Source organism: Myripristis murdjan, chromosome 1 (assembly GCF_902150065.1).
Source record: "Myripristis murdjan chromosome 1, fMyrMur1.1, whole genome shotgun sequence".
Classification (NCBI taxonomy): domain Eukaryota; kingdom Metazoa; phylum Chordata; class Actinopteri; order Holocentriformes; family Holocentridae; genus Myripristis; species Myripristis murdjan.
In genome coordinates, this window is record NC_043980.1 from 5,640,227 (window position 1) to 5,666,452 (window position 26,226).

The window sequence follows — 26,226 nt, forward strand, 5'->3', positions numbered from 1 at the left end:
ATCTGCAACGAAACCAGACAGTTTTCTGTTTATGTTGCTTACTTTATATTTGCTTTTTTCATTTTTATGTTTACTTATTTATTTATCTTTCTGGGTCACATGACTTTTGTTATTGCTTATTATCCTTATTGAGGTGAGATTCCTTCTGTTGGCCTCTAGTTTTTTTTTTTCTTAATTGCCACATCTTCCTTCTTTTGCTATTGTTGTGTGTCTGATGAGTTGTTTCATGTGTGCAAATAAGTAAAATTTAATTAATTAATTAATTAATTAATGAAAATCAATAAAGATTAGCTTCCTGCCAAAATGGCATTTCCCTCTCAGGCTGGCAGGTGTATTTAAATAAAGAGTGTCGACGAACAGAGACGATGTTCTGCAGGATGGTTGGGTTGGACGCCTGCCCGTGTGGCTGGCAGAGTAAACGAGCCACAGCGTAGCGACGGTGTTAATTTCCTCCCCTGACGACAGTCCCTGGAGTCAGGGCCTTAAACTGCACCGCTGCTGTAAAGCGACTGATGATGCTGAAATTAAAGACAAACACAGGTCTGACTCTGTCACTCTGACCTCACCGCTCTAATCCCCCCGGTCCCTGTAGATTTCATGTCTGTTCATGAGGATGAGGATGATGATGATGATGATGATGATGATGTCAGCATCTGGGAAACGTGGATGATGACGGCATGTTTTGATAAAAGTGTCCATAACGGTGTCGTCTTTCATCGAAATGAGTCGCCTGCAGATGTACAATCCATTTTAATGCCACTGAATCAGGTTTTATCCTTGGTAATGCTTCTCATCTGTCATGTAGAAGGGATGTTGTAATCCTTCGGACTGAATGAGTGAACCCAGTCCATCGTCAGGACTCAGAATCTGTAAGGTACTTAGAAAAATTACATGTTGACTCACCAGAAGCAGCTTTACAGCTTATTTTGTTTCCCAACCAGCAGTTTAAAAGAGATGACTGACCATGAGCTGATGCACAGTAATCCTGAAATAACACACCAGGTTGTTGTGTAACAGTGAATAATAAATATTAAAATTAATACTTTATTCATATAGCACTCAAACAAAACATATAATACAACCGAGAAACAAAGAAACAAAAGTAATAAAACTATACCAACCTATTCAAAGAAATACCAGGACTGAGACAAGATGTTTGATAGCATTTTCACCTCTGTATGTCCAGTGGTTCAGTGTTAGCTTAGCATAAAGACTTGAAGTCTATGGGAGTCGTTAGCTTATTTCCATCAAAGTGAAAAACGAAACCCTACAGCCACTCTGAGTCTGTCTTATTTACACACTGGATCATGTGGATTTGAATTAAGCACTGTGTAAATAAGACAGCGTCAGAGTGGCTGTAAGGTTTATTTTTTCACCTCGATGAGCCAGGCTAACGACTCCCATAGACTTCAACTCTTTATGCTAAGCTAATACAAATTGCAACCCATAAGAACTGAACCACTGGACGTACAGAGGTGAAAATGCTATCAAACATCTTGTCTCAGTCTGGGGAGGTCAGAAAAGGATATTTTGCCCAAAATGTTGGAGTATTCCTTTAAGTAATTAACTAAATACTTGGAGATACATAAATAGGATAACAACAAATAGAGAATGCAATATGTACTTTGTGTATTTATGTACCAGTGGTGTTGTAGCAGCCAATACTCGGCGTAATCGAGATTGTAAAGGAGTGTCACAGAGCATTACAAGGACGACAGGACTTTGCACGAGGACATTGCAAGGCGCAGTATAGGCATTGCTGGCTATAAATATCCCTCTGCATGCTCACACTCACCTGTTTCCTGTGTCTGCGCTGCCTGCAGGTTCAGGACATGATGACCAAGAGGGTGGAGCTGCATGAGGAAGTGCGCAGGATGCCAGACTTCCTGGTGGCCCTGCGGCCCCACACGGTTTGGGAGAAGACGCCCGTCAAGCTGTTCTGCACCGTGCAGGGATACCCGAGGCCCGTCGTCAAATGGTCAGAGTATTCGCATCTCATGTACTCCTTTTTAATAAAGGAATAAAGAGTGCGGAGAAAAGCATAGCATTACGTTAAATATGCTTAAATCCTCCTGCTTGTCACTTCAAGGAACGGTAACACAAACTGAGAAGAGCTGCAGCTTTTTTATTGCCCACATTTTCATTTGGGGATGAAAAAAATCTCTTTATGCCAGATAAATCACACCAAGCACCATTTTTTATACACTGAATCATCTGTAACATTATCACTATACGATGCAAGAAAATTATCAACTAAATGAGACATGTAGTGTCATATTCAGTCTTAAAATCTTGTTTTTCTTAAAGCATGGAAAGAAAATCTGCCAATGGGATGAGATAATCCCACTTGTCTCTAATGCAGTTTCATTTGTTTCAGAGGGTTTTTTTTTTTGTAGAAATTTGTTTAAATAAAGCAAATCAGCCCACTACAATCAATAAAATGCCATTTTATTCAAAGAAATTGTGGAGATAAGTGGGGTTAGTGGGATGTTTTTGGTGGTTTAAAAGCATAATATTGAAAGCAACAACATCCCAGTTGAATTTCTTGATTTTCTCCTCGTTTTTGCCATCATACAGGTCTGTTGTGATATTTTGAGGTCTATTTTGGTCAGTCAGACTATTTCTTTAGCCATGAGCTGCCAACTTTGGAAAAAGTACCACATTTATTTTTTGGTTTCCCTAGAAATAGCTTGATATTATTATTAGCACACCTAAACAAAACCAAGGAACACAGCAAAACATTTCCCTGTAATACTTTACAATGTTAGCCGCAGTTGCCTGACAGTATTAATCAGCGTTTTGCGAATATCTGGTGTTCTTTGTTTTTGGAGGAACTGACAAAGTAGACGTTCCTGTGGAGGGGATCCCTGTGCACATTTTCAAATGTGTTTTCCCAGTTTGCTTCCCAGTTCACTGACTGTCAGCCTGTTTGCAGGTACAAGGACGGAGTCCCCATCGACCCACCGAGCACCCCAGGAAAGTACAAGATGGAGAACAAGTATGGAGTCCACAGTTTGATCATTAGCAGGTAACACACTCCTCACACAACTCTGGTTAACGTGACTCTATTATAATCTCAGACATTGCACATTTTTAATTTGAAAAGAAAGAAATTTGAAAACAAAGAAAATCTGATGTATGAAGGCGATATTGGTTTGGTCAGCCCTGGGCTTCAATCAAACTCCATTATTTCCAGTTGATTTGGTGTCAGATTTGACTCATCTCATTTAGAACCAACCATTTAATCTCTTTTACGTCATGGAAATCTGAAATTTGGAGCTCAAGTTAATATGGGACTTTGATGGGGCTTTGATTTCATGTGGTCGTCAGTCCTGCTGTTAGGTTGTAAGACTGATGTTCAGCTATGAAGTGCACTGTAGTTTTCTTATCGCCCGGCAGCTTATATATATATCAGCTTATATGTCACCAAAATCTGTACAAAAAAGTTTAAGACACAATGAATCACAAAGAATGTGTATTTCCTTTACCTGAGATGCTACACACTGGCCCGATTTGCCCAAATGACATTTTGGCGTCGAGAGGAAATCCCCTCAGTGCACGGGAAATAACAAAGTGAAACTGGTGAGAGAAATACAAACCATGTGCTAAACGGCAGATGGCGAACCTGAGAAAACTGCACTCACCAACGATAAACGGCTGAAAAATAACCCATGTGCATGTGGATCGAAATTTACAAAATGTGTAAGATCCTGAGATGTGAGACAGTGAGTGAACAAGAGAGAGGGAGAAGAAATGAAATGGCAAAAGACTGAGAGTGCAGGATTAGAAATACGATGAGTTTTTTCTAAAATTTCTTCTGCAACACTTTAAAATGAATCCACACCAGCAAGAGGGAGAATGACTGAGACCTTTTGTTTGGGCATGGCATTCAAAGTGAAATGAGCTGTTGTTTTATTTTTATGTCTTCATTTGATAGATAGAAAGAGACAGAGAGAGAGAGAGAGAGAGGGAGGGGAAAGAGTTTTGGGAGTGGGGGGTTACATATCTCTTCTTTAGCTCAGCCTGTTGGCCCCGCGTTCGTCTTGAAGACCTCTCAGCTGTTGGTGTCGAAGTGCTGACCTTCGCGTCATTCGAGCCTCAGATTCCTTCCCCTGCTCTCTCACTTTCTCTGTGACGCTGAAGCCTTCGGTATCTCCGCTCCTCATTTGTTGCTTTACAGGGTCACTGAGGAGACTCGTGTCCCCAACTCTGTCCTTCCCTGCTCTCCACACAAACAGAGTATTTTTCTTTTTCTGGTTCAAAAAGAATAATGTGGAAAAACTGATTAGGGAAAAAAAAAGTGACTTGAGGCCCACAGCAGTTCATATGGCCCTCGCCCTCCTACCAGCTGAGAAAATGTGTCGTCTTTAAAATAGTTCCTTGCAGGGTGAAGGTCACATTTCTTCCATCTATTCTCACCCTCGGGCTCCTCTTGCATCCCCGTCACGACCGACCGGGGCGCCGCCGCCGCTGCCACCGCCTTCATCTCAGTACGCCCTCCTTTTCACCGCGATCTCAGCGTGTGAGGTCATTTTTCAAAAGCGACAGCGCCCCGTGCCGTGTGTGCCGTAATGACTCATTGACTTGAGGACTTGAGGAGTTTACAGCCGGTCTTTGAAGGAGGTGGAGGGGGAGGCAGAGGCGGAGATGGAGGGGGAGGATGTTGTTGAGGAAAGAAAGAGCTTAACTGCTCCTCGTGCTCAGATCTCAGACTCAACATTGCACAGTGGCGGTGCCAAGTGTTTATAATGGGCTCAATCTGCTTATTAGGTTACTGGTGCAGATAGTTCAGGTCCACAAAAACAGCAACAAAGACTGTAGAACCCCATATCATCCAAGAGGGAAGATCTGAGGATGAAAACCATGTTGAAAAAACAAAACACCATCCCACCCACAACCAGAGGTGGAAGTAACTAATTACATTTCCTCATGTTACTGTAACCAAGTAGCTTTGCTCGTTTAATTGTGCTTTTTGGAATATTTTGTAAGGTCAGTAAGTTTACTTTTACCTCAGTACATTTTTGCTCTGTATTGTACACTACATTTTAAATCAGATCCATTACAGAGAACAAATGATCAATGATAGATTGTGGAACCTTTCACAATAAAAGCTCCATCAGCAAAGATGAGAGGAGGAACCTGCTTCTACTTTGTCGGTTCTACTTTTTGTCATTTTCCAAATTTCTCAATAAAAGCTGCACTGTATGGAAGCAAGGACCATTTAGACTTAACGGGCAAAAAAATGTGTAATAAGTACGGCAAGAAGTTAGTTCAAAAGGTTTGAACCATATATTTTTTTCTATTACTGCATGGAAAAGATCCCAGCTAACACAGTTACTGTTTGGAAAAAGGAGCTCAGTCACTTTTACTGCCAGGACATTTTAAATGAGATATTTTTTATTTTTACTGCAGTAGATTTTTATTGCACTACTTCTACTTCTACTGCAGTCAGATACCAGCAGAGGAACAGTACTTCTACTTGAGTAGGAATTTGTAGTAGTCTTACCACCAGTGCCCACAAACCAAACAGATCATATCCATGATCCCTAAAGAAAAAAATGGAAGAATTGGAAAAATCATGAATCAGTAAGTCAAAGATAAAGAAAAATAACTCATTAAGAAAAACTACTTAAATGACTAAAATAAAGGTGGAAGGGAAACCAGTTTTCGTCTTAAGGTTGAATGAAAACAGTATTGAGGTAATCTGTGAAGGACCTCAAACTTTATTCAAAAGATTAAGGGCATGTCATAAGGAAACTCTAGTGCTCAAACCCTTTCTGAAGTCTGACAAATTCAGTTTTAATTAAATTTAACGCGACTCCCAGCTACGACCATCGACTTCAGGCTGGCATTGGCTCAACTTGGCGGCAGGGCGATCCAATGCTCCGACAGACTGGAGGATCCTTGTTCAAGGCCTCGTGTTGGCAAACATTTGACCCACTTCAGCGTCCTTGAGCAGGACTCTTGAACTCTGGGGGACGCTCCTGTGAAGCTGACCTTGCCATCTGACATGCCAAATGGGGGGCAAGAAGAAGAAAAATTTCCCTGCAGGGACCAATAAAGTATCACATTGTCATTACTAGAGGTGAAGACAGTGGGCTTGCAACCAGAGGGCTGCAGGTTTTGAATGTCCACACCAGCTGGGATGTGAGTTGGAAAAAAAAAATAAATGAGCAACATTTTCCCCTGTGCTCCTCAAGAGGTTCTGCCAAAGTGAACTTGAGCAAGACGTTTCAGCCTCACCTCCTGGTTCATGGACGGCAGTAGAAATGGTTTCACTTGTGTGGGAACATTTGTTAGCATATGAATGTAAAGCAGAGCAATGCTGAGGAAGAATGTTGTTCCCAAAATAGAGAAATATATAAAATTCAGATCAGTTGGCATATCACTCTTTATGAAGATGAAGGTCCAGATGCTTTTGTAATAGATGACGTATATATAAACACCAACTATCCTGGTGTAGAATAATCAGATAATGCACGGTGAAGTGTCCCTGTGTGTCCCAGTCGGACAGCTCAGAGTGAATTATCGCGTTTATACTGTGGCCCCTTGCCAACAATTTAAAAATAGAGAGTTATTTAATTCAGGGAGCAATATGCACTGAAAATAAAAAAAGCTCTCCCGGCACTATTTTTGTTGGGGTCACACTAATGTCTGGAGCAGCCCGGCTACCAGCTGGTTTGGCTAATCAGCTTGAGCCACGGCACTGCAGACATCATGGATTTGTCAAAGCGCAGTAGTTTTTAAGCTGTTTTAGCTGTTAGATTATTGTTGTTATGATTAGCTGCAAGATTATATATGCTGGCACTGATGTAGAACAGTGGATTAAAGTTCTGACTGATGCTTGAGGTGTCTTGAAAATAACTTTTAAAAGACATTCATTAATGGATACCCTTCAGCCAATGAGATTCAAGTATTCACAGTGGCCATGATTAAAAAAAAAAAAAAAAAAAAAAAAGTTCATTACAGGTCAGCCTCTAGTACTAGTACTGGATACTGGATTCTTGGAGCTTAAACTCATGTCGATATTTAGGAGTTTAAAAAAAAAACTTGTACTGATGATATATTTGTCACTTTTATGTACATGCAACCACACATTTGTTGCAAGGAATCTCTGAATTTAGTATTCAAATAGTTGTAATAAAGGTGTGATGTTTTACAATTGAACTATGAACTTGTTAACTTATTAACACATTACACAGCATCATCTGCAAAGATGTGAATCGCTGCTCAATTTACTGCTATATAAAATGTTGTAAACAGCAGAGTCTGCAGGATAAACTGATGTCAGCATTGTTTTTTAAATGCTCTCATTTATGTTGAAATAATCTCCTCTCTTTTGCATAAGCAGATAAGATGTACGCTGATATTGATGCATCTGTGACGAGCTGATATCTGCAGATGATATCAGTCAGTTGATGTCTATCGGTCGGGCTCTAATGTTCATATTCTCCAGCCAGTGATGTGACGCTGTCCGATGCTGCCATGTCTTGCAGGTGTATTGTGAGTGATACTGCCGAGTACAGTGCCGTGGCAACCAACCAACATGGCACGGCTACCAGCAAGGCTAAAGTTACCGTCAGGAGTGAGTCACTGTGTCCTCTGTTGCCCTCCAGCTCTTTATCACCACCACAACATTAAAATCAGCAAATTTTTCAAATCGAACTTGTGTTAACACTGAGTTTTCCCCTTAGGACCAGCAGGGGGAGCCGAGTCCTGCCACCTCGGTCTAGGTGAGAGGGAAAAGGGGATGGGGATGAGGATCTGGTTGGATTGGTGGGTTAAGGGGAGGAGGTGGTGACTGAATTTTCTACTGGAATTGGTCCCAGGCGTCACCAGCTCCACTTGAGATCAGAGGCTGTAAATAACAGTATCAGAGGCCTGACAACCAGCGGAAAGTATTATGAGAGCTTGTTGTCCCTCTAAAAGGGTAAAAACAAGAGGGATCTCTGTCCTCAGCACTCTAATGGCAGGCCACACACAGCTTTTAGTTTGCACATACTGACGAGCCTCCAGCAAGATGTAAAACATTCACAGCTTTAAATAGAGATGCAACTATACCTCATGGGTTTTTTTTATTGTTGTTGTTTGTTTTCTTTTGGTTAAAGGAATAAGGAAAACCTTTTTTTCCAGCATACCCAGACTGAGACAAGATGTTCAATACCAAATCCACATGATCCACTGTGTAAATCAGACAGCTTCAGAGATGCTGTAAGGTTCATTTTTTCACTTTGACGGAGCCAGGCTAACGATTTCCAAAGACTTCAACTCATTATGCTAAGCTAACATGAAATGCTACCGACAGGAGCTGAACCAATCAACGTACAGAGGTGAAAATGGTATCAAACATCTATTTTAAGTCTGGGCAAGTTGGAAAAACGCTATTTTGCCTAAAACACTGGGAGTATTCCTTTAATGACAATTTAGAGAGACCCCAAATTGAGACCCACTTCCCAGCCTCCCTGTTCTGAAATTAGGATTATGAACGGCTGTGGATATTAGTGAAGAGATTTGTCCTGCCATCTGACAAATGTTGTATCTGTCCTATCAAAATCACTGCTGGCATGACAGTGAAACTCAATACAACTGCAGTTCAAACTAACAGCTGTAATAAGACATTTTTTAAAAAAAGTGATTGCGGAAAGGTTTGCCCGTGTTCCTGAAACACTGGCCTTTGAATTTCAATTTGTTGTTTCCTTAATTGAGTAAATTGTGTGTTTAACTTGCTGTTTCCTGCTGCTCAGTGCCCCATCTGACTGAGATCCATCCCAGTAAGCTGGAGGTCACCCTGCTGGATCGGTTCGGCGTGAGCTTTGGCGTGGAGGGCGGCTCCATCAGCCTGGTGTCCACCATGGTGGTGGTGCCCGACCTGCCCAACCTGCCACCGCACGCCCAGTGGTACAGAGACGGTGAGAGAGCCACACCTTCACTTTGCTCATACAGACCACAGATTTTCATTTACATATACATAGTTATCAACCCCCATTACTCACATATATCACCGTAAATATGACTGACATTTTCATTATACTCAACACCATGTGAGGGGGCTAAAGGGTGACATGGAAGTTGAACAGGGTGGCATATAGACCGAAAGAAAGAAAGAATTAGAAATCTTTACTTTTGTTCATGAGCAAACAAAACTGAATCCAGAGCCACAAACCTGACACGTTTCAGATTCTAATTTCTGTTTCTCAAAAAGTAAAAATGAGCTTATTCTTGTTGTATCAGTGTTTCTATCTCCACTGCCGCTGCGTCATCTTACGCCACATTCACTTACACTCAGACAGCCGATTTTCAGTCTTGTAAATTTCCAACCAAAGACAACATTTCTTTCTTTTTTCTTTTTCTTTTTATTAAATTTGCCCACACTGAGGTGGCAGCTGGGGTGGCAAGGCCTGTTCTTAGGGTGGCTGCTGCCGCCTCATGCCACCATGGTAGATCCGCCCCTGCACATGTGACTGTAAAATGATCTTTATTGTTCCCATGACATCCCTGTCTGACCAAATTATTTGCTGAACTTTTTTTTTTTTTATCCGAATAGCATCATTTTCTTTCTGTCTTTTTTTTCTGTTCTGTCTCGTTTTGTTTGGTCTGGTTCTGCCTTGCACTTCTGCACTTTTCACATCTGTATTCACTGTAAATCTGTGTGTTTTTTTTTTTTTTTTACAAGTTTTACACCACAAAAACTTGGTATGTGGAAAAGTACAAAGGCAGTATGAATGCACATAAAACACATAATTAAAACAAAACAAATACATGATTGAAGCTCAATAGTAACAACAGTAACTGTCAGTGTAGCTGTGCTGGTGTTTCTATCAGTGCACACGAGTCAGACTTTCCCCTGTTTAGATATTTTCAAAAAGCCACGCCAGCTCTACTGTTCAGTCAGCACTTATCAATCCAAATAATTTCCACTGCAAAAACAACATTTATTATTAACAGGAAACAGTTTTATCGCCACATCATGTTCACACAAACATCAGCTGATGAGAGCGGACAGGGTGTGGCATTTCTCATGGAGTCATCGCACACTTTTGTTTTTCTAACTTTTATTTATCCAGGGGAAGCTGACGGAGCGTGTTTGCCCAGACAGGTGCTCTTACCTGGGAGCTGCATAGGGTAACAGGGCTGGAAGCAACTAATGACATTTACCTCATGTTACTGTAACTGAGTAGCTTTTGGTTTGTCTTTTTTGTTAGTATTAAATCAGATTCATAACAGAGAACAAATAATCAATGACAGATTGTGAAACCTTTCAAATTTCCAAATTTCACAATAAAAGCTGCACCAGGGTCCTTCAGTTTAGCGTAATGCCCCTTTTAAAGAATGTAGTTTGTAGTACCTCTACTTCTACTGCAGTAGCAGTTTGTAGTACTCTTTCCACCACTGCAGTTTTCTGCCGTCGGTTGCTGAGCAGCTTCACCGCAGCAAGTGGAGATGTGCTTTGCTTAAACTCACTTCAGCAGTTGTTAATTAATTAGCAAGCAATCAATTAATTTTAATCTCATGTCTTGTCTTATGACCCGTTCCTCCTGGGATTATAACTCACCAACACATAAATAGACAACACTGTCATTTCTTCATGACCAAGGTAAAGGTAAAGATTTCACTTTGTTTATTTATTTTAAAGAACATAAACAAACAAAATAAGTAAACAGAGAGAGAAAGAAAAGATCAGTCAGACTCATGTTCTCTTTTCATGCTCATCCCAGGCTTTCAAATATGAGGAACCTTTTCTGAACACGATCAACACCTCCAAGCTCCCGCGGCACCGTGCCTGATATTATTTTAATGCACTGGGGGAAAAAAAGCCTTCCAACAAATAATCTACCCCTCACCGAGGCTCTTGTAAAGGATTCACTGACAAATCAGATGTTTATTGTGTTGAATGAAGTATCGCTGCATTGAGGAAATGAGTGTGCAGAGAGAGTTATTACAGTTTTGGATTTTTCATTAGATTTTATTTTTATTTGTTTTTAATTTTGGTTTTCAGTTCAGTTTAGTTTAATTAGTCTCCAGAATAGGTTTGCTCTTTTATTGTTTAAAAAGGTTTAGTTTTAGTTTAGTTTTTATTTAGTTTTTATTAGTTTTTATTAGTTTTAGTTTTTGTATGTACTCTAATATTGGCACTGTTTTTTTCACACCTCGTTTTAGTTTTTAGTTTAGTTTTAGTGAACTGTAGTAACCTTGGCACCATGTCGGCACATCTGAACCTGAGGAGGTCAGCGAGTCATGGAGCACATTTTAATTTTTATTTAACTTTATTTAATTAGGGAAACCACAGTGGGAAATACAGGCTCTCCCTGTTTGACTCTTCACCTGATTATCATCTGATTATTGAAAAAAAAAAAAAAAAAAAAACACAAGGGTGAGAACAGGGAGGTCAAAGGTCAGGCTCAGCAGCCCTGAAGTTGATGGGATTTCAACATTTTGCTCAAGGACACTTAAGCAAGGTGGATGTTTGTTAACATAGGGGCTTGAACCGACGTCCTATCAAGCATCAGTAGTGGAAAGAGTACTACACACTGCTACTGCAGTAGAAGTAGAAGTACTGTTCCTCTGCTGGTATGTGACTGCAGTAGAAGTAGAAGTACTGTTCCTCTGCTGGTATGTGACTGCAGTAGAAGTAGAAGTAGTGCAGTAAAAATCTCCTGCAGTAAAAGTCCAAAGTGTCTCATGTCAAATGTCCTGGCAGTAAAAGTGACTGAGCTCCTTTTTCCAAACAGTAACTGTGTTAGCTGGGATCTTTTCCATGCAGTTAGAAAAGGAGGAGCAAACACGCTGCACACTACATGCTTTTAAAGGGACATTACACTAAAACTGAAGTGAGGACCCTGTAGACTCAACCGACACATGTAGTATAAGCACAGCAGTTGAGTCTAAATGGTCATTCCTTCCATATGGTGCAGCTTTTATTGTGAAATTTGGAAATGACAACAAAACCAGCAAAATAGGCTTCTATTTTGTTGGTTTTGTTGTCATTTCCAAATCCAAAGGTTCCTCTTCTCCTCTATGTGAATGAGCTTTTATTGTGAAAGGTTCCACAGTCTGTCATTGATCATTAGTTTCTCTGTAATGGATCTGATTTAAAAGTAGTGAAGGACAAAACTTACTGACTACTAAAAAAAAAATTGGTCAAAAGCTACTCGGTTACAGTAACATAAAGGTAAATATTATTAGTTTCTCCCTCCTCTAACAACCTCTAACTGTTGGTAAATGATGTATCCTGGTCTTTTCCTGACTGTGTCTTGGTTCTCACCCGGCAGACAAGCTGCTGAAGCCCGGGAAGCTGGCAGAGATGACGGTGGGCGGCGGCGCTGCCAAGCTGACGCTGCCCCACCTGGCCAAGGACGACGAGGGCCTGTACACCCTCCGCATATTCACCAAGGACGGGACGGCCGAGCACAGCGCCTACCTGTTCGTCGAAGGTAAGACCGATCACACCACACTGCTTTTATTTATTTTATTTTTAAAACATCAGTGAGTTTCACCAGCTTAATTCAAGATATTAGTGTAATAATTACCATCAGGAAAGTGTCCATGATATGAGTAGCAAAGTAAATTAGTAAATAATTTGAAAGATGAATAGGATGGAAGTGTAGAAAGATGAATGACAAGTTGATGACATTTTATATAGATAGATATTAAACACATGTAACATAATAAATAATGTGGATCAATGCAAAAAAAATGCATACCCTATAAGAGTGATACAAAATAAAATATATCGGTAGAATATCTGAAGGCCTTTCACCTTTGCATGTAGACGATATGTTTAATGAGTTTATTTGCATGTATCACAGCTGTAGGACACTACGGTCTCATCCCGTCCAAAGTGTCCTCGCTGTGATCTGATTGGCTGCTGTCAGAGTCGACTTAGTTCCCACCAAACCTGATCTCAAGATGTGCCGCAGCACGAGAAAACGCCACAGGGAAAATTTTCTCTATAGATGTCCCACATATCTGTCAATATCTCCTGTCTGCTGAATCCCCACATCATCTCCGTGTGACAGGCAGATAATAACTGTAGGATTTTGACTTTTCTTCTGCGTAACATGCAGACGCACATGAGCCGACATGCAGCTCAGACTGAGAGCCACATGCACGGCTCTGAGTCCAAATCAGATGTTGTTTCCTGCTACTTAAAGGTGCCGTCAGTAAAATTTTACCATTCTGTAGCACTAAATGAACATGCCGTATGTCTGCAGAGGGTTAATCATAATGATAATGATAATATTGATGATGATAATACTTTATTTATATAGCACTTTTCATACAGGCGGTGTAGCTCAAAGTGCTTTCCAATAAGGTGAATAGTCAAGAGAATAAAATAAAAACAGGCAATTTTAAAACAAGTGCAAATACTGCGCGATAAAACCAGGCGATGAGTTGAATAACAAACAAAAGAGGCCTCACAAGCAAGAACAAATATCAATAAGATGTATAAAAAATGGAGATAAAACAAAGACATGGAAACAGTGAAATATGTAAAAACAAATGGAGATGTGAAAATCTAAAACAAGGGAAGACAGAAACAATAAAATGAACAAAGTAAAATAATAAGGCAAAAGAAGCGTGACAGTTAGTCAAAAGTAGTGTCAAATAAATAAGTTTTAAATTGTCGTTTACAATTGAGCTGAGCTTGCATCTCTTACAGCTCGGGGTAGGGAATTCCATAATTTTTGTACATAATTTAAAAAAGGCTTTGCTGATGATTTTCTCATTTACGTGACAGTTTATATTTAAAAAAGCCAGCAGCAGAGGATCTACAAGGCCATGAAGGATTATAAAACGACATAGTATTAGTAATATAGGCCAATCTTAACCCACTGAAAGCCTGCAACCACATAAAATAACTTCAGAATCAATCTTAAAAGACAGAGAGCTCTGAATTTATTGCCATAACAGTCGTCTAATCTGCTTGTAATAAATGCATGAACTAGTTTTTCGGCATCTTGTCGGGATAGGAACGTCCATACTTTTGCAGTATTTCTTAAATGAAAGAAAGCTGCATTTATCAGCTTATTAATGTGGGATTTAAGATTCAAACCTGATTCCATGATAACGGCTTGATCGGGTTGCAATTGAAGGTGCAATCATTAAAAACAACACAGAAGACACAGATCACAAAACAAGCAGTCCACTTTTGTTTTAATTATCACTTAATTATTGATGTTACTACTTACCCATCTCCCACCCCTTCTCAGGATCTGTCTCTAATCTCTTCTTCCTCACTTCCTTCCTTCCTTGTGGCCTCTTTTCCTCGCTCCCTAGACGCCCCTCCCTCTGCGGCCGGGGCCCCTGGTGCACCAATGAGCGTCAAGGCCTATGACATCAACCAGGACTATGTGCTGGTTGCCTGGAAACCCCCAAACACCACCAACGAGCCGACCATCACCGGATACTTTGTGGATAAGTGAGTTCTGTTCGGCGAGCCGCGCCTTGACAGCACGCCAGGAAAACTTTTAATAGACCGGATCTGGCACCCAGACGTGAATAAAGTCATATTACGGCGTATTTGTGCCAAAGGGAATAGCTGAAAACATATGGCGGCCCGGGGAATGTTTCACTACAAAAGAGGAAAATGTGTCAGTGTCAATCTTTCTGTCCATTTCTGCGTTTTGTAGATCAAATCCCATTTTCTTTGTCCGCCTCATTTGTTATATATCACATACATATTGGTATTTTTTTTTTTTATCATGTTTCCATTTATTTTACATGACATATATTTCTTATTGTTGGTATTTTTACATAGCGTACAAATTTTGCATTCTTGTCTCTGGAAGTTCTGCTCCAATCCAAAACATTTCATTTATATTTTTCTAGTTTTTCATTGACGTATGTTTGTATGACTCCTACTTGTTTTATTCTTATTTCAAGTGTATTTTTCTTTTTTCCCATTTGCTGCTATAACCACTGCCGTGTTCTTATGTTAATTAGCAGGAGGTGTAACGGTTCAATAAACCCACGGATTGGTTTGTTTTGCCAATTTTGGGGCACAATTTCAGTTTAGGTTCGGTTTGTTTTGTACATCAGGGAGAAAAAAAAAACTCTACCATTTCCAGTTGCCTGTATTTTGTCTTTTTCGGAAAAAAATACCTTTTGTTTACTTCAGTGATTTGGGATAACAACATGACAACAAATAACAAATATTCTTTCGAAGGCAAAAGTCTACTTAGATGATTTAAAACAAACATAAAAAGTAATAATTATTTCATCAGTGTGTGGTTAGATGGCTCGCATACAGCAGATATTAAACAGTTTTTACACCGTAGTAATTAGTGCACTGCAGTGTATTTTGGACAATGCAACGCTGAATTACACTCACACTGTTACACTAAATTATACACAGATGCTAATATGTTCACACACTGCAGCAAGTGTAAGTAAATTGTGCATAAATCCTCGTCAACAGGTGCGAGGCCGGCAGCGACACCTGGGTCCAGTGCAACGACTCCCCCGTCAAGGTTTGTAAATACCCGGTGCACGGCCTGAGCGTGGGCCGCACCTACCACTTCCGGGTCCGGGCCGTGAACAGCGCCGGCATCAGCAGGCCGTCCCGCAAGTCGGACAAGGTGACCGCCCTCGACCCGACCGAGAGCGAGAGGCTGCAAGGTAAAGAGGAAGGTAATTACTGAAATGCCCCCGGCGCGGAGATCCCCACGTTCTCTAACGGATCTGTCATGTTCTCCGCAAACAGTGATTAAAATGGGTGGAAGGCAGGACATAGTGATCAAGGACGATGACCTGGAAGGTAGGGCGGTGTGCGACGGTGTGCCGGCCTCCTTCGTCTTAACCTCACTCCCAGCAAACACTAATGTCTTCCTCTCCGTGTCCCATCAGCACCATCACGACAACACTTACATCTTACATAGAGGGGAAAATGTAAATAAATATGGATTTTGATGTAAAAATGTAAATGTTATCCATATTGTTCCCTCTTCAACATCTTCACAGCTGACCGATATTGACCGAGGCTTCCTGCAGCTCCTCAAATTAATAAATGTGGGATAAATTCAAGACAAATCAGGATTGAATTCTGTTTCAACACGATTGCAGTGAAATCTGATACCTCTTTTTTCATTTCAGATTTCATATTGTGCTTTGCAAATAGCAAAAAAGACTTGAATTTACAGCCACACCTCTAATGCTGACATAGAATAAATATAGAAAAGCTCTGTTGCCAGTTTATTGAAAAAGTGGCTGTAGATTTAAGACTTACTTTACTCCAATGATGAAGCAAAAACATCAATATTTTATTAAACAAAATTACACCTCACACTCCACAAATGAACAAATCAGAGTAGCGTAGTATATCTCTAAAAATATCAAAACTAATACCATCTGCTTTACCTTTTTTGTATAATCCTTTATGAACACCAAACCGTTTTCCGTCTCTTCTCCTGCTGCTGTGATTCAATTTTCACTCTAACTCTTAATTTTCCATCCTTTTTTAAAATTAACTCAAACTTTTTCCCTTTTTCCTCTTCATTAAAACACTTAATATTTCCTGTTTCCAAACTCTGTCGAGAATCCCTCTCATCTCTGATTTAACTCTTCACTGCAGTGCAAACTAATTTAAAAACTAAAAAAAAACTTAAAATTAAAACTCTTGTTTGGACGTTCATAACCAACCTGATCAGTCACAGACAAACTGATGTTGTTTTACAGATGCAGCCGCTGCAGAAGTCCCACATTATTGAATTAAAACATTCCTTATGTTTCTGCATTTTTATACAAATAACAAGGATTACAGTAGAGACGTTGTTAAAATTTTTGACTCTGTTTTAGTTAAATGTGCAGTTGTTGGCTTTTCAAAGATCATTTTTTGGATTTCAGAGGTTTCGGAGTCGTGGTGCGTTCAGGTCGTCCTCGTCAACTCGTACGAGTCGGCGAGGACGACCTGAATGCAGCAAAACTACAGGAAACGCATCACAACTGCATTTGATCCTGACTGGCTCCCTCGCTAAACCATTACTGAAATCCAACCAATCAAGACGGATTGTAGCGTTTAAACTGGAAAACCTCGACTCAGCAGGTTTACCTCATTTATATCAGAGGAGCTGCTGCTGTTCGCCAAATAAATCAGGATCCGGTCCAAAGTTAGTCCTCAAATTCATTCATATACCCTTTACATTCCCTTTCAATGAAACTATATTAACTTGCAAAACAAAAAATATTTTTCTTTTTCTGAGCCAAGGAATATTTGAAAAAAGAAACATCAGTGTGTGAAGTTTAGTCTCTTTTCAGACATTGAAATTTGCAAGAAAATGTCTGGTAACAAACTAATAATGAGACACAAACTGGCTCTTCTCTGTAAGATTTATTTTAAAAAGTGCGAAGCAGTGGAAACAGATGAAGGTGGACTTCTGCACGGGCTGCGTCTGTTTGTTTGCCTCAACTCGGTTCACTCCCATCCAGGCTACGTAACGATCCCGGGGGAGCCCACCGGCGTTCACGCGTCCGAGATTTTCAAATCGTACGTGGTGCTGAGCTGGAAGCCGCCCAGCCCTCGCGGCCGGGCTCCGCTGTGGTACGTCATCGAGAAGGTGTGTGTCGCCTCCCCGTCGCCCGGACAGTAAATTTGCTTTCTGTGCCTTTGTAATATTAGAGGAACTTTGGCACACCATGCAGGCATTGTTGGGGCTCAACGTTTAACCACAGAGGAAGGTTTAGGTTTGCTTTCTCGACTGACGAGCTGCAGTTACATGGACAGAATCTCTTCAGCCGGATTAAAATCGTTCTGATTAGAGATTCCAGCTTCACTGTTTAACACGGAGGCTGAATAAAGTGATAAAAGCTTTGCTGTAAAAAGAAAGCTTTTAATCAGAACAGAACTGTGTACAGAGGCTCCACCTGCTGGGAAGCGTCTAATCTGCTGGAAATATAAATATAATCCAGGCTAAGGTGGCGCCCCCATCAGGTCGTCCATCAGACTGTAAAAATGAAACCTGGCTGGCCAGTTTGGACTTTTATTCTTGTAACAGGAAGCCTTCAAACTCCTCCAGCAGCTTTTTGATTTGCTCGATGGTTCACTGGATTCCGGCTTCGTTCGTCTTTTCTAACAACTCGTCTGAACGACTCGTGGTTTCCAGCCTTTCAGCCACGGAGCTGCTCAACAAGCCTTTACAGATTTAATCTTTACAACAGAAACAGTTGTATCAGCCACAGACCAGCTGTGTGTTGGTGCTGCTGTGTTTCTGGCCCTCCTGGAAACTCGTCCCGTCACCTGATGTTCCCCCACGTGGGGCAAACTGAGCAGAAATAGCAGCTTTATTCCAACCAGAGAGAAACCAGCAGATTAAGAGTTTTTAATATTTTCTTGCTGAACGGATTATCAAAGATTTACACCATCCTGTTCAACCCGATTGATAATTCCTTCCTTCATTCTGTCATTTTTTTCTCTGACCGGGTTGTTATTCTGATTATTAGTGGAATATTAGGGTCCATGTAAATGCAGCTACTGAGAATAAAATCCTATATAAGAAATGAGTAGATGATGAGTGAAGAGCTAAAGCTGGTTGGTAGCTGCAGGTCTGGCACCTGAGAATCGCAGTTTCCCTTTAACTCACCCGTGGCCACACCCAGGCTGTGGTGTGCACACACTTTTTAATCTGAAATTCAAATTTAGCGCCTCAAATTAGCATTTTGATGTTATGCATATTTATATTATCAATAGTTGGCACAGGTTAGAGTTAAAGTTAGGGTTCAATTTGACAGATCGAAATAGCTTTGAGCCCCAACTCTGCATCAACACATGGACTGTAGATTGGAAGCCCCTCTGTGTGTTTTTGCGTTATGATGAGGATGTGGCTGTGCCTTTTCCCCTTGCCCCCCCTCCTCCCTCCGACTCTCCCACAGTGCTTAGCGGGCACTGGAGCGTGGCAGAAGATCAACACGGCAGTCAAACTGCACTCGCCCCGTTACCCGGTTTTTGATTTGGAAGAGGGGAAAAAGTACCAGTTCCGAGTGTTTTCGGTCAACATGTACGGCTCCAGCGAGGCCTCGGAGCCCACTGAGCCCATCCAGAAGGTGGATGAACAGGGTAAGGGCCGGGGTTTACCGCACACACACACACACACACACACACACATGAAAACACAAATACACATGCACATGACGATTTTCCCCAAATTAGTTTGTGAAGGCTGATTCCGACATTTTCGTATCACAAAAGCTGCAACTCACATGTAAATTCACATTTTGATCTTTTTTTATGACTGAAAAATTTCATCAGCTGTTCATCAGAATTGGTGTCATTAAGAATGCATTTGTAAGGAACATTAGTGCAAAAAAATGAGAAATTAAAAAAAAATACAGAAAATAAAATGCCTTAGTCTTGGTGGACGGCCATGACAGATCAATACTTGATATTTAAGAAAAGCTTGGTATTGTTCCAGTGTATTGACAAAGTATATTGGTCTAACCCAAATATACTCACAGAAACATGGATATACATTTGCACACACAGAAATATACACAAGTGTGAGGAAGTATGAGCAAACAGACTTAATGCAAACGTATTCAGATACGCTGTAAACACACGTCCAAACTGATATTTAATTCTCAATTTCGCCTTTTGTTGAGATGAGAACGTGTACCTGTGTGTTTCAGGCATCGAGCGTCCGGTCGGTACGTACCGTAAAAACACACCTGAGTGGTTTCTCACAGACTCTGACTGTCACACTCCTGTAATGACACACCTTCCTCTTCCTCTCTGTGTGTTTGTCGCACCTAAACCACGAGTGATGGTCAGAGCAGACGAGTGCAAAGGAGTATTTTTTAAAATAATAATTTGGTGTCTGTTTTATCCTGTGTGCAGCACCAGAGGGGTGAGGCGGAACAAAGTTTGGAGTCTTTAAAATTAAATTTGACATAGTTTTCTATGATTGACGGCACAGAAACTGATCAAAATTGTGCTTATGCAGGTAAACTCCACCCCCCTGGTGCTCTTAGCAGTTTAAAACAAATGCTAAGGCTGATTTACACGCACAATATTATCCACGTTTGATCACCTGCACCTCCAGTCTGCACAGATTCGATTTGTTTCGTCATGTTTCACTGAAAACACAACAAGGACGTGATCTTGAATGTTTTTCTTTCAGCAGTGCACAGAACAGACTTCACAGTATCTAGAAACTCTGAGCATTTGTTTTACCTCTCGTGGAGAAGCAGATGGGTGGGGTTTGCTGTGCGGGTGCCATAAGGTTGACTTGTTTCTTTAGTCGGGTTAGTGAACAGTCCTGTGACGCTGCGTGTAGTACACCCGCTGATCCACCAGAGGAAAGCATGGCAGTGTCACGTTTTACGTCACCATGGCGATACAACGACACGCAGGAGCCTGAGCTGCCAATCACATGTGAAAACTGAAGAGAACATGTGATTTATCAAACTGACATTCACAGTTTGTTTGTTTGTTTGTTTGTTTTATAGAACTTAAAGCATAGGCTTATCATTTTAGAAATTATGCATGACTGATATTTGTAAATCAACAGTTTTAAAAAATCTCACATGCCCCCTGCAGTACTCCAGCGTACCCCTAGGGGCGTGCATACCTCCATTTGAGAACCGCTGCTGTGATTGACAGCTCCTCTGACTCTGTCTCAGTCATCCTGGTGTGATAAATAAACTCCAGCACTCTGGTCCTCTGTGCACTTTAACGACACAAACACTGAAAATTATTTGAAGTTTAGTGTTTACTCAGCTCTGGAGCAAAGTGGCCTCTTTCCTTGTAATTTTTTTTTTTTTTTTTTTAAATTAGGCTATAATCTGCATACTTGCTGCTTTAAATTGTCACTGGATGTGCTGCAAATGAAGAGTTTTACCCCAAAATAAGATGTATGCTGCTTCTAAATAGATGTAAAAGTGTCATAAAGTTGATATAAAATGACAGACAGAACACATAAAGAAAACAAAAGATGTTTTCTGAGGGAATTGTCTGCACCTTAAAGGTTGGATCGTCCATATTTTACATGTTGACATTTTACATATTGATATTTTGATATTTTAGTTATAGTTGATATTTTACATGTTACACATTATTCACATACTTTAAAAAAAATCTAATGCACATTTTTAAAAATTTATTTCCTATTTCTTTTTCTGTTTCTTGTAATTTCACTTATCGCTACTGTCCAACCAAAACCTTGTATCTCCATAATATCAACTTTTCAGAAACTAAGGAAAACAGTCTTGGTTGACTTGGTTGACAACTGCACATTTTACAGTTTATATAATTTGTTTCTTAAAGGTTTCATAACCACAAGGGCTTCAGAACTTTCTGGACCCATAGCGGAGGATGGAAATACTCAAATTAAGCTAAAACTGAAAACTGGAGATACAAGGTTTTCCCCAACAGCTTATATTCTTCTCTTGAGAGTTTGAGGACCTGCAGCGGACCCAGTTTCCCCTCCGGGATCACTCAAGTGTTTGTGGTTCTGGTTCTGGTTGTGAAACAGGTGTGCCCTCCGCCCCCGGCCAGGTGATGGCCACCAGGAACACCAAGTCGTCTGTGTTTGTGCAGTGGGATCCTCCCAAACACACCCAGAACCTCATGGGCTACTACATCGACGGCCGCGCGGCGGGCTCCAAGCAGTGGTTCCCCTGCAACCACAAGCCCTTCAAACACACCCGGTACGCCTCTGAGTGTGTTTCAGAGACACACACTGCTTTCTCATGTCGTGTGCGAGTCAGTCACTTACAATGTAAAACCATTTTCCCCCAAAAACTATCAGTGTTCCAGAGGTTTTAGTTAGTTTTGTAAGTGCACAAGATTGTTTATTGTTTATTGTTTATTGTTGATCCCCATTAGTCACTGCCTCAGTAGTGACTATTCTTCCTGGGGTCAAATAAAAAATACAATACAATTAAAAGATTTACAAGCAAAACCTAATAAAAAAAAAACAAAAACAAATTAAAGAACATGTAACATATACAGTCACACATATATCAAAGGAAAAGAAAACAACAACTATCATCCTAAATAACAAAGAATGATAAACAAAATATAACAGACATAAAATACATACAGAAGTAAACAAAAATAGAACATATATCCATATAGTAATTACTAAATTGAAATCAAATAAGCATAATACAATAAACATCTATTACTCATAACAGAATACAATTAACTGACAAAAAAAAAAATAAATAGTGTCAATCTACAACAACTTCCTTCTGTATTATAGCTCTTCTAAGTATTTTCTTGAAACTAAGATTGTTTCAGGTGGTTTTATTTTTTTCCCTAAAGTCTAGTTTTTAATCGTTATTTCAGTTATCTGTAACTTTTTTTTCCACAGCTATAGTTTTAGTTAAGTTTTAGTTACCTGTAATAACCTTGGTGCAATCTCAATTTTCTCAGCAACTGTCCAAAATAATGAGATTTACCTTCCATTTCCATATGCACGACTGTGACAGGAGCAAAGAAGCTTTAATTTTTTTGTCCAGGGCTATGAGGGACCATCGTCTTAGCACCAAAGATTGGACATAATTAAAACACACACACACACACACACACAAAAACAAGGTCTTTCAGATGACTACGTAAATCTGGATAACAGCATCAGGAATGTGTAATTTAAAGGGAAATCAGATAGATAGGCAGGTACATACTTACTTACTTACTTCCTTTCCTTTTTCTTGTTCTCTTTCTCTCTTCAGTATAGTAATTACACACAATACAATAAATACACTCAGTCCAAATTAGAGATTAGAAATGCACACCATATTTGTAGCCTACAGAAAAATAGCCTGAGCCTGAAACAACAGCCTGTGCACTACACACTAGACAAAAGTCATTGTTTAGTCATCCTGACAAATTAGGCAAAACACAACATTAAAAATTAAAATAATATAAAATGATTTTTTAATCAGTTAAATAAAAATTAAATTAAATTAAATCGAGTTAAAATAAAATAAAATAAAATAGATTAATTATATCAAGTCAAATTAAAATAAATTAAAAAATAAAATAAAATAAAATGAAATAGATTAATTATATCAAGTCAAATTAAAAAATAAATTAAAAAATAAATAAAATAAAATAAAATAAAATAAAATAAAATAAAATAAAATAAAATAATAGCCTGGAGAGGGGGCTGTGTTATGTACATAAACAAGGTGCTGTTGATTCTTCTGTGATGCTTTCTACTCTCCCCTGCACCGAAAGTACTGAGCCCTAATTTCGTTGCATTATTATACCGTATATGATTGTGCAATGACAATAAAGATCTATCTATCTATCTATCTATTCAGTAGCTAGATAACTCATGCAGTAGTCAGATGGATTGATGCAGTAGTAGATGGATGACGGTTCCTTCATGCAGTGACGGTGCATGAAGCGATGGTGACCAGCGGTCAGCGGTTATGATGTGACTGTTTCTGCGCGTTTGCAGGTTTGTGGTGCACGGCCTGATCCCAGGAGAGACGTACGTGTTCAGAGTCCAGGCCGTGAACGTGTACGGCCTCAGCGACGAGTCTCAGGAGTCGTCTCCCATCGCCGTGGAGCCGGCCCTCGGTAAGCTGCTCCTCATGACGCTGACAATAAACCCTGTTTGTAAGCAACGTTACGAAACATGACCTGTAAAGCACTTACAAGTAGTATTGAATACAAGCCAACTAGCTAAACAATAGAAGATGTCAGGTGTGAATTTAAAACGTGTTAAAGAGGTGATTTCACACGATTACTGCAGTATCACAAACACAATGTGTCTTTGTTTTAATGATCTGTGTTCTGCCTAGGCGGGTGGGTGGATTACGGTATGTATCAAACTGCCACGTTAATGACAGTAAATCTCATTTTCAATTTCCCCTCGAATGAGAATCCCTCGGCACACTTCTGCCCCGCTCCCACTCCCCCCACCTCCACGCTGCATTGTGCTTTTCAGTCACAGTTTTATCAGGGTCACTGTGCACGAGGAGCACTGCTGTGGTAGATTGCACAACACCTGTGTTGCAAAACACTGCTGACAGGTGAAACCACAATTACTCAGCCATGCTTATTCTCTACAGTGTTTTCTCAAGTGATACTCGTAGGTTTTGGCACAATTTTTAACTAACATGCAAACTTTAATTCAAAAAACAAAACTGAATTTATGTGCTTTCTTATTATTACAGGGCACTATTGAACTTAAATGTCTTAAAATGTCGTAAAATGAACTTTCTAGCACAATTGCTTATGATTTGGTGTAAATAAGGGGTTAAATGCATAAAATGCTAATGTGCAGTAAGTTTACAAGTAAGGGTGTCAGTTAAGTGCCCTAAAATGCAAAGTTAATTGATAGTATTTAGTTGATAATTGATCTAATTTATTAATAATAGTCTGCAGCTCCTGAATCCCAGTACCGGGCGTCAGGTTCTGTGGCTTGGTCCATTTTATATTCATATACATTGTTTATATTATATGTATGTATATATATATATATATATATATATATATATATATATACCGTTTATATTTATATAGGCTGTTTATATTTTTCTTTATATTTTTATATTTTTATATTTATTATTTATTGTTTATATATATATTTTATATTTATTATACATATACTACTTATATACATAGGCTGTTTATTTATATTTATTATATATATATATACTATTTATATTTATATTTACATACGCTGTTTATATTTATTTATATATACTGTTTATAGTTATACATACTGTTTATATTCACACATATTGTTTATATATACTGTTTATACTTATATTCTATATTCTATATATACTTATATTCTATATTTACACTTCTTTTCTTACCCTGCTTTATTTATTTATTTAGGCTTATACCGGGACCTGAGTGCTAATTTCGTGCCACTAGCATGTAAATGTGAGCTGGTATGACAATAAAGTTCCTTGAATCCTTGAATCCCTAATAAACGTGAAACCCTGTGATTCAGCGACGCCCAGCGCACCGTTCGGCATCACCATGCTGAGCTGTGACGGCTCGTCCATGACTCTGGCCTGGAAGAGCCCCAAACACTGCGGCGGCTCCAAGATCAACAATTACTACATCGACAAGCGCGACGCCGACACGCTGGACTGGAAGGAGGTGAACCTGTCGGGCATCAAGGAGAGGATCTGCACTGTAAGTGTGACGGACGACCAAAAAAAAAAAAAAAAAAAAAAAAAAAAAAAAAACACACTGCTGGTTTCTTCCCGGTGGAGTCGACCAGCAGCTGAGCGGTTTAATAATTTTCTTATTGTGTTTTGTTAAGTCAGTTTTGATGCCATCATTTTGACTTGTTTTCTGCCCCTGTTTGAATAATCCGGATCTACTTTCTCTCTGATTTCAGGTTGATAATCTGACGGCGGGAATTTTCTATGAGTTCAAGGTCCAGGCCGCCAACATGGCCGGCGTCGGCGTGCCCTCCGCTCCCAGCCACCCGATGAAATGTGAAGCCTGGACGATGGCGGAGCCAGGTAGCAGACGTTTCGCTGCTTCTCACGTCCTTTAAAATGAACTGTGGCGTTCTGGTTTTCTGTTTTCTGCAGCAGCAAACAAGTGACTGATTGATTGATTGATTGATTGAGATCTTTATTTCGAACATAACAGCAGTAAAACAAACAAAATAATAATAACCAGTACTAAATAAAGGTAAAAAAGAAAACAAAGGTCCAAAAGTAAAGTAAAATAAAGAAAAAGAAAATAAAATGCATCTCTTATCATTAACATGCTCGAAAAGGAGTAGGAAGAAGTAAAACTTATTTAATCCTACCCCCTAATCTCTATTTCATCATAATGTCCATTTCATTCTAATCAGACAGAAAATAATTTGCTCATCTGTAATTTCTGTATATAAAAAAAAAAACACAAGATGTATTAAATAAAAAATAAAATAAGAATATATACTGTATACATACTGTATGTATACACATATACATATATACAGGGGCGCCGGCAGGAATTTTGGGCCCCATGAAAAAAAAAAATATATATATATATATATATATTTACTTGATGATGGTTTAATAATTTTATTTAATAATTTTATTAGATTTTATCTATTTTTTGGGGCCCCTGTCAGGCAAGGGCCCTTGGAATTGTCCTAACTTTTCCCCCATATACAGCGCCCCTGCATATATACATACATAAATATACCTGTACATACCATCAGTGAGATTGCAGTGTGGAGATTATGAATAAACAACGTCAGGATGAAAGGAACAAGATGAACAAGATGAATTTAGAACAGAGACTTTAGGGCTCGTCTCACA

General features: G+C 39.6%; 1 protein-coding gene across 1 annotated transcript in view; it reads left to right on the forward strand.

Annotated features, from left to right (window-relative positions):
• The window catches only part of myom2a (myomesin 2a), a 50,030-nt gene that overhangs the window by 6,349 nt on the left and 17,455 nt on the right, over positions 1-26,226 (forward strand). The window contains exons 5-20 of the mRNA XM_030064524.1: positions 1,824-1,978; positions 2,936-3,028; positions 7,497-7,585; positions 7,695-7,733; positions 8,745-8,909; positions 12,270-12,431; positions 14,278-14,419; positions 15,419-15,618; positions 15,704-15,757; positions 17,425-17,552; positions 18,865-19,048; positions 19,618-19,635; positions 21,462-21,636; positions 23,400-23,521; positions 24,909-25,096; positions 25,305-25,431. Of these exons, the coding sequence (XP_029920384.1) occupies positions 1,824-1,978; positions 2,936-3,028; positions 7,497-7,585; positions 7,695-7,733; positions 8,745-8,909; positions 12,270-12,431; positions 14,278-14,419; positions 15,419-15,618; positions 15,704-15,757; positions 17,425-17,552; positions 18,865-19,048; positions 19,618-19,635; positions 21,462-21,636; positions 23,400-23,521; positions 24,909-25,096; positions 25,305-25,431 (2,041 nt within the window). The remainder of the gene's footprint in view (positions 1-1,823; positions 1,979-2,935; positions 3,029-7,496; positions 7,586-7,694; positions 7,734-8,744; positions 8,910-12,269; positions 12,432-14,277; positions 14,420-15,418; positions 15,619-15,703; positions 15,758-17,424; positions 17,553-18,864; positions 19,049-19,617; positions 19,636-21,461; positions 21,637-23,399; positions 23,522-24,908; positions 25,097-25,304; positions 25,432-26,226) is intronic.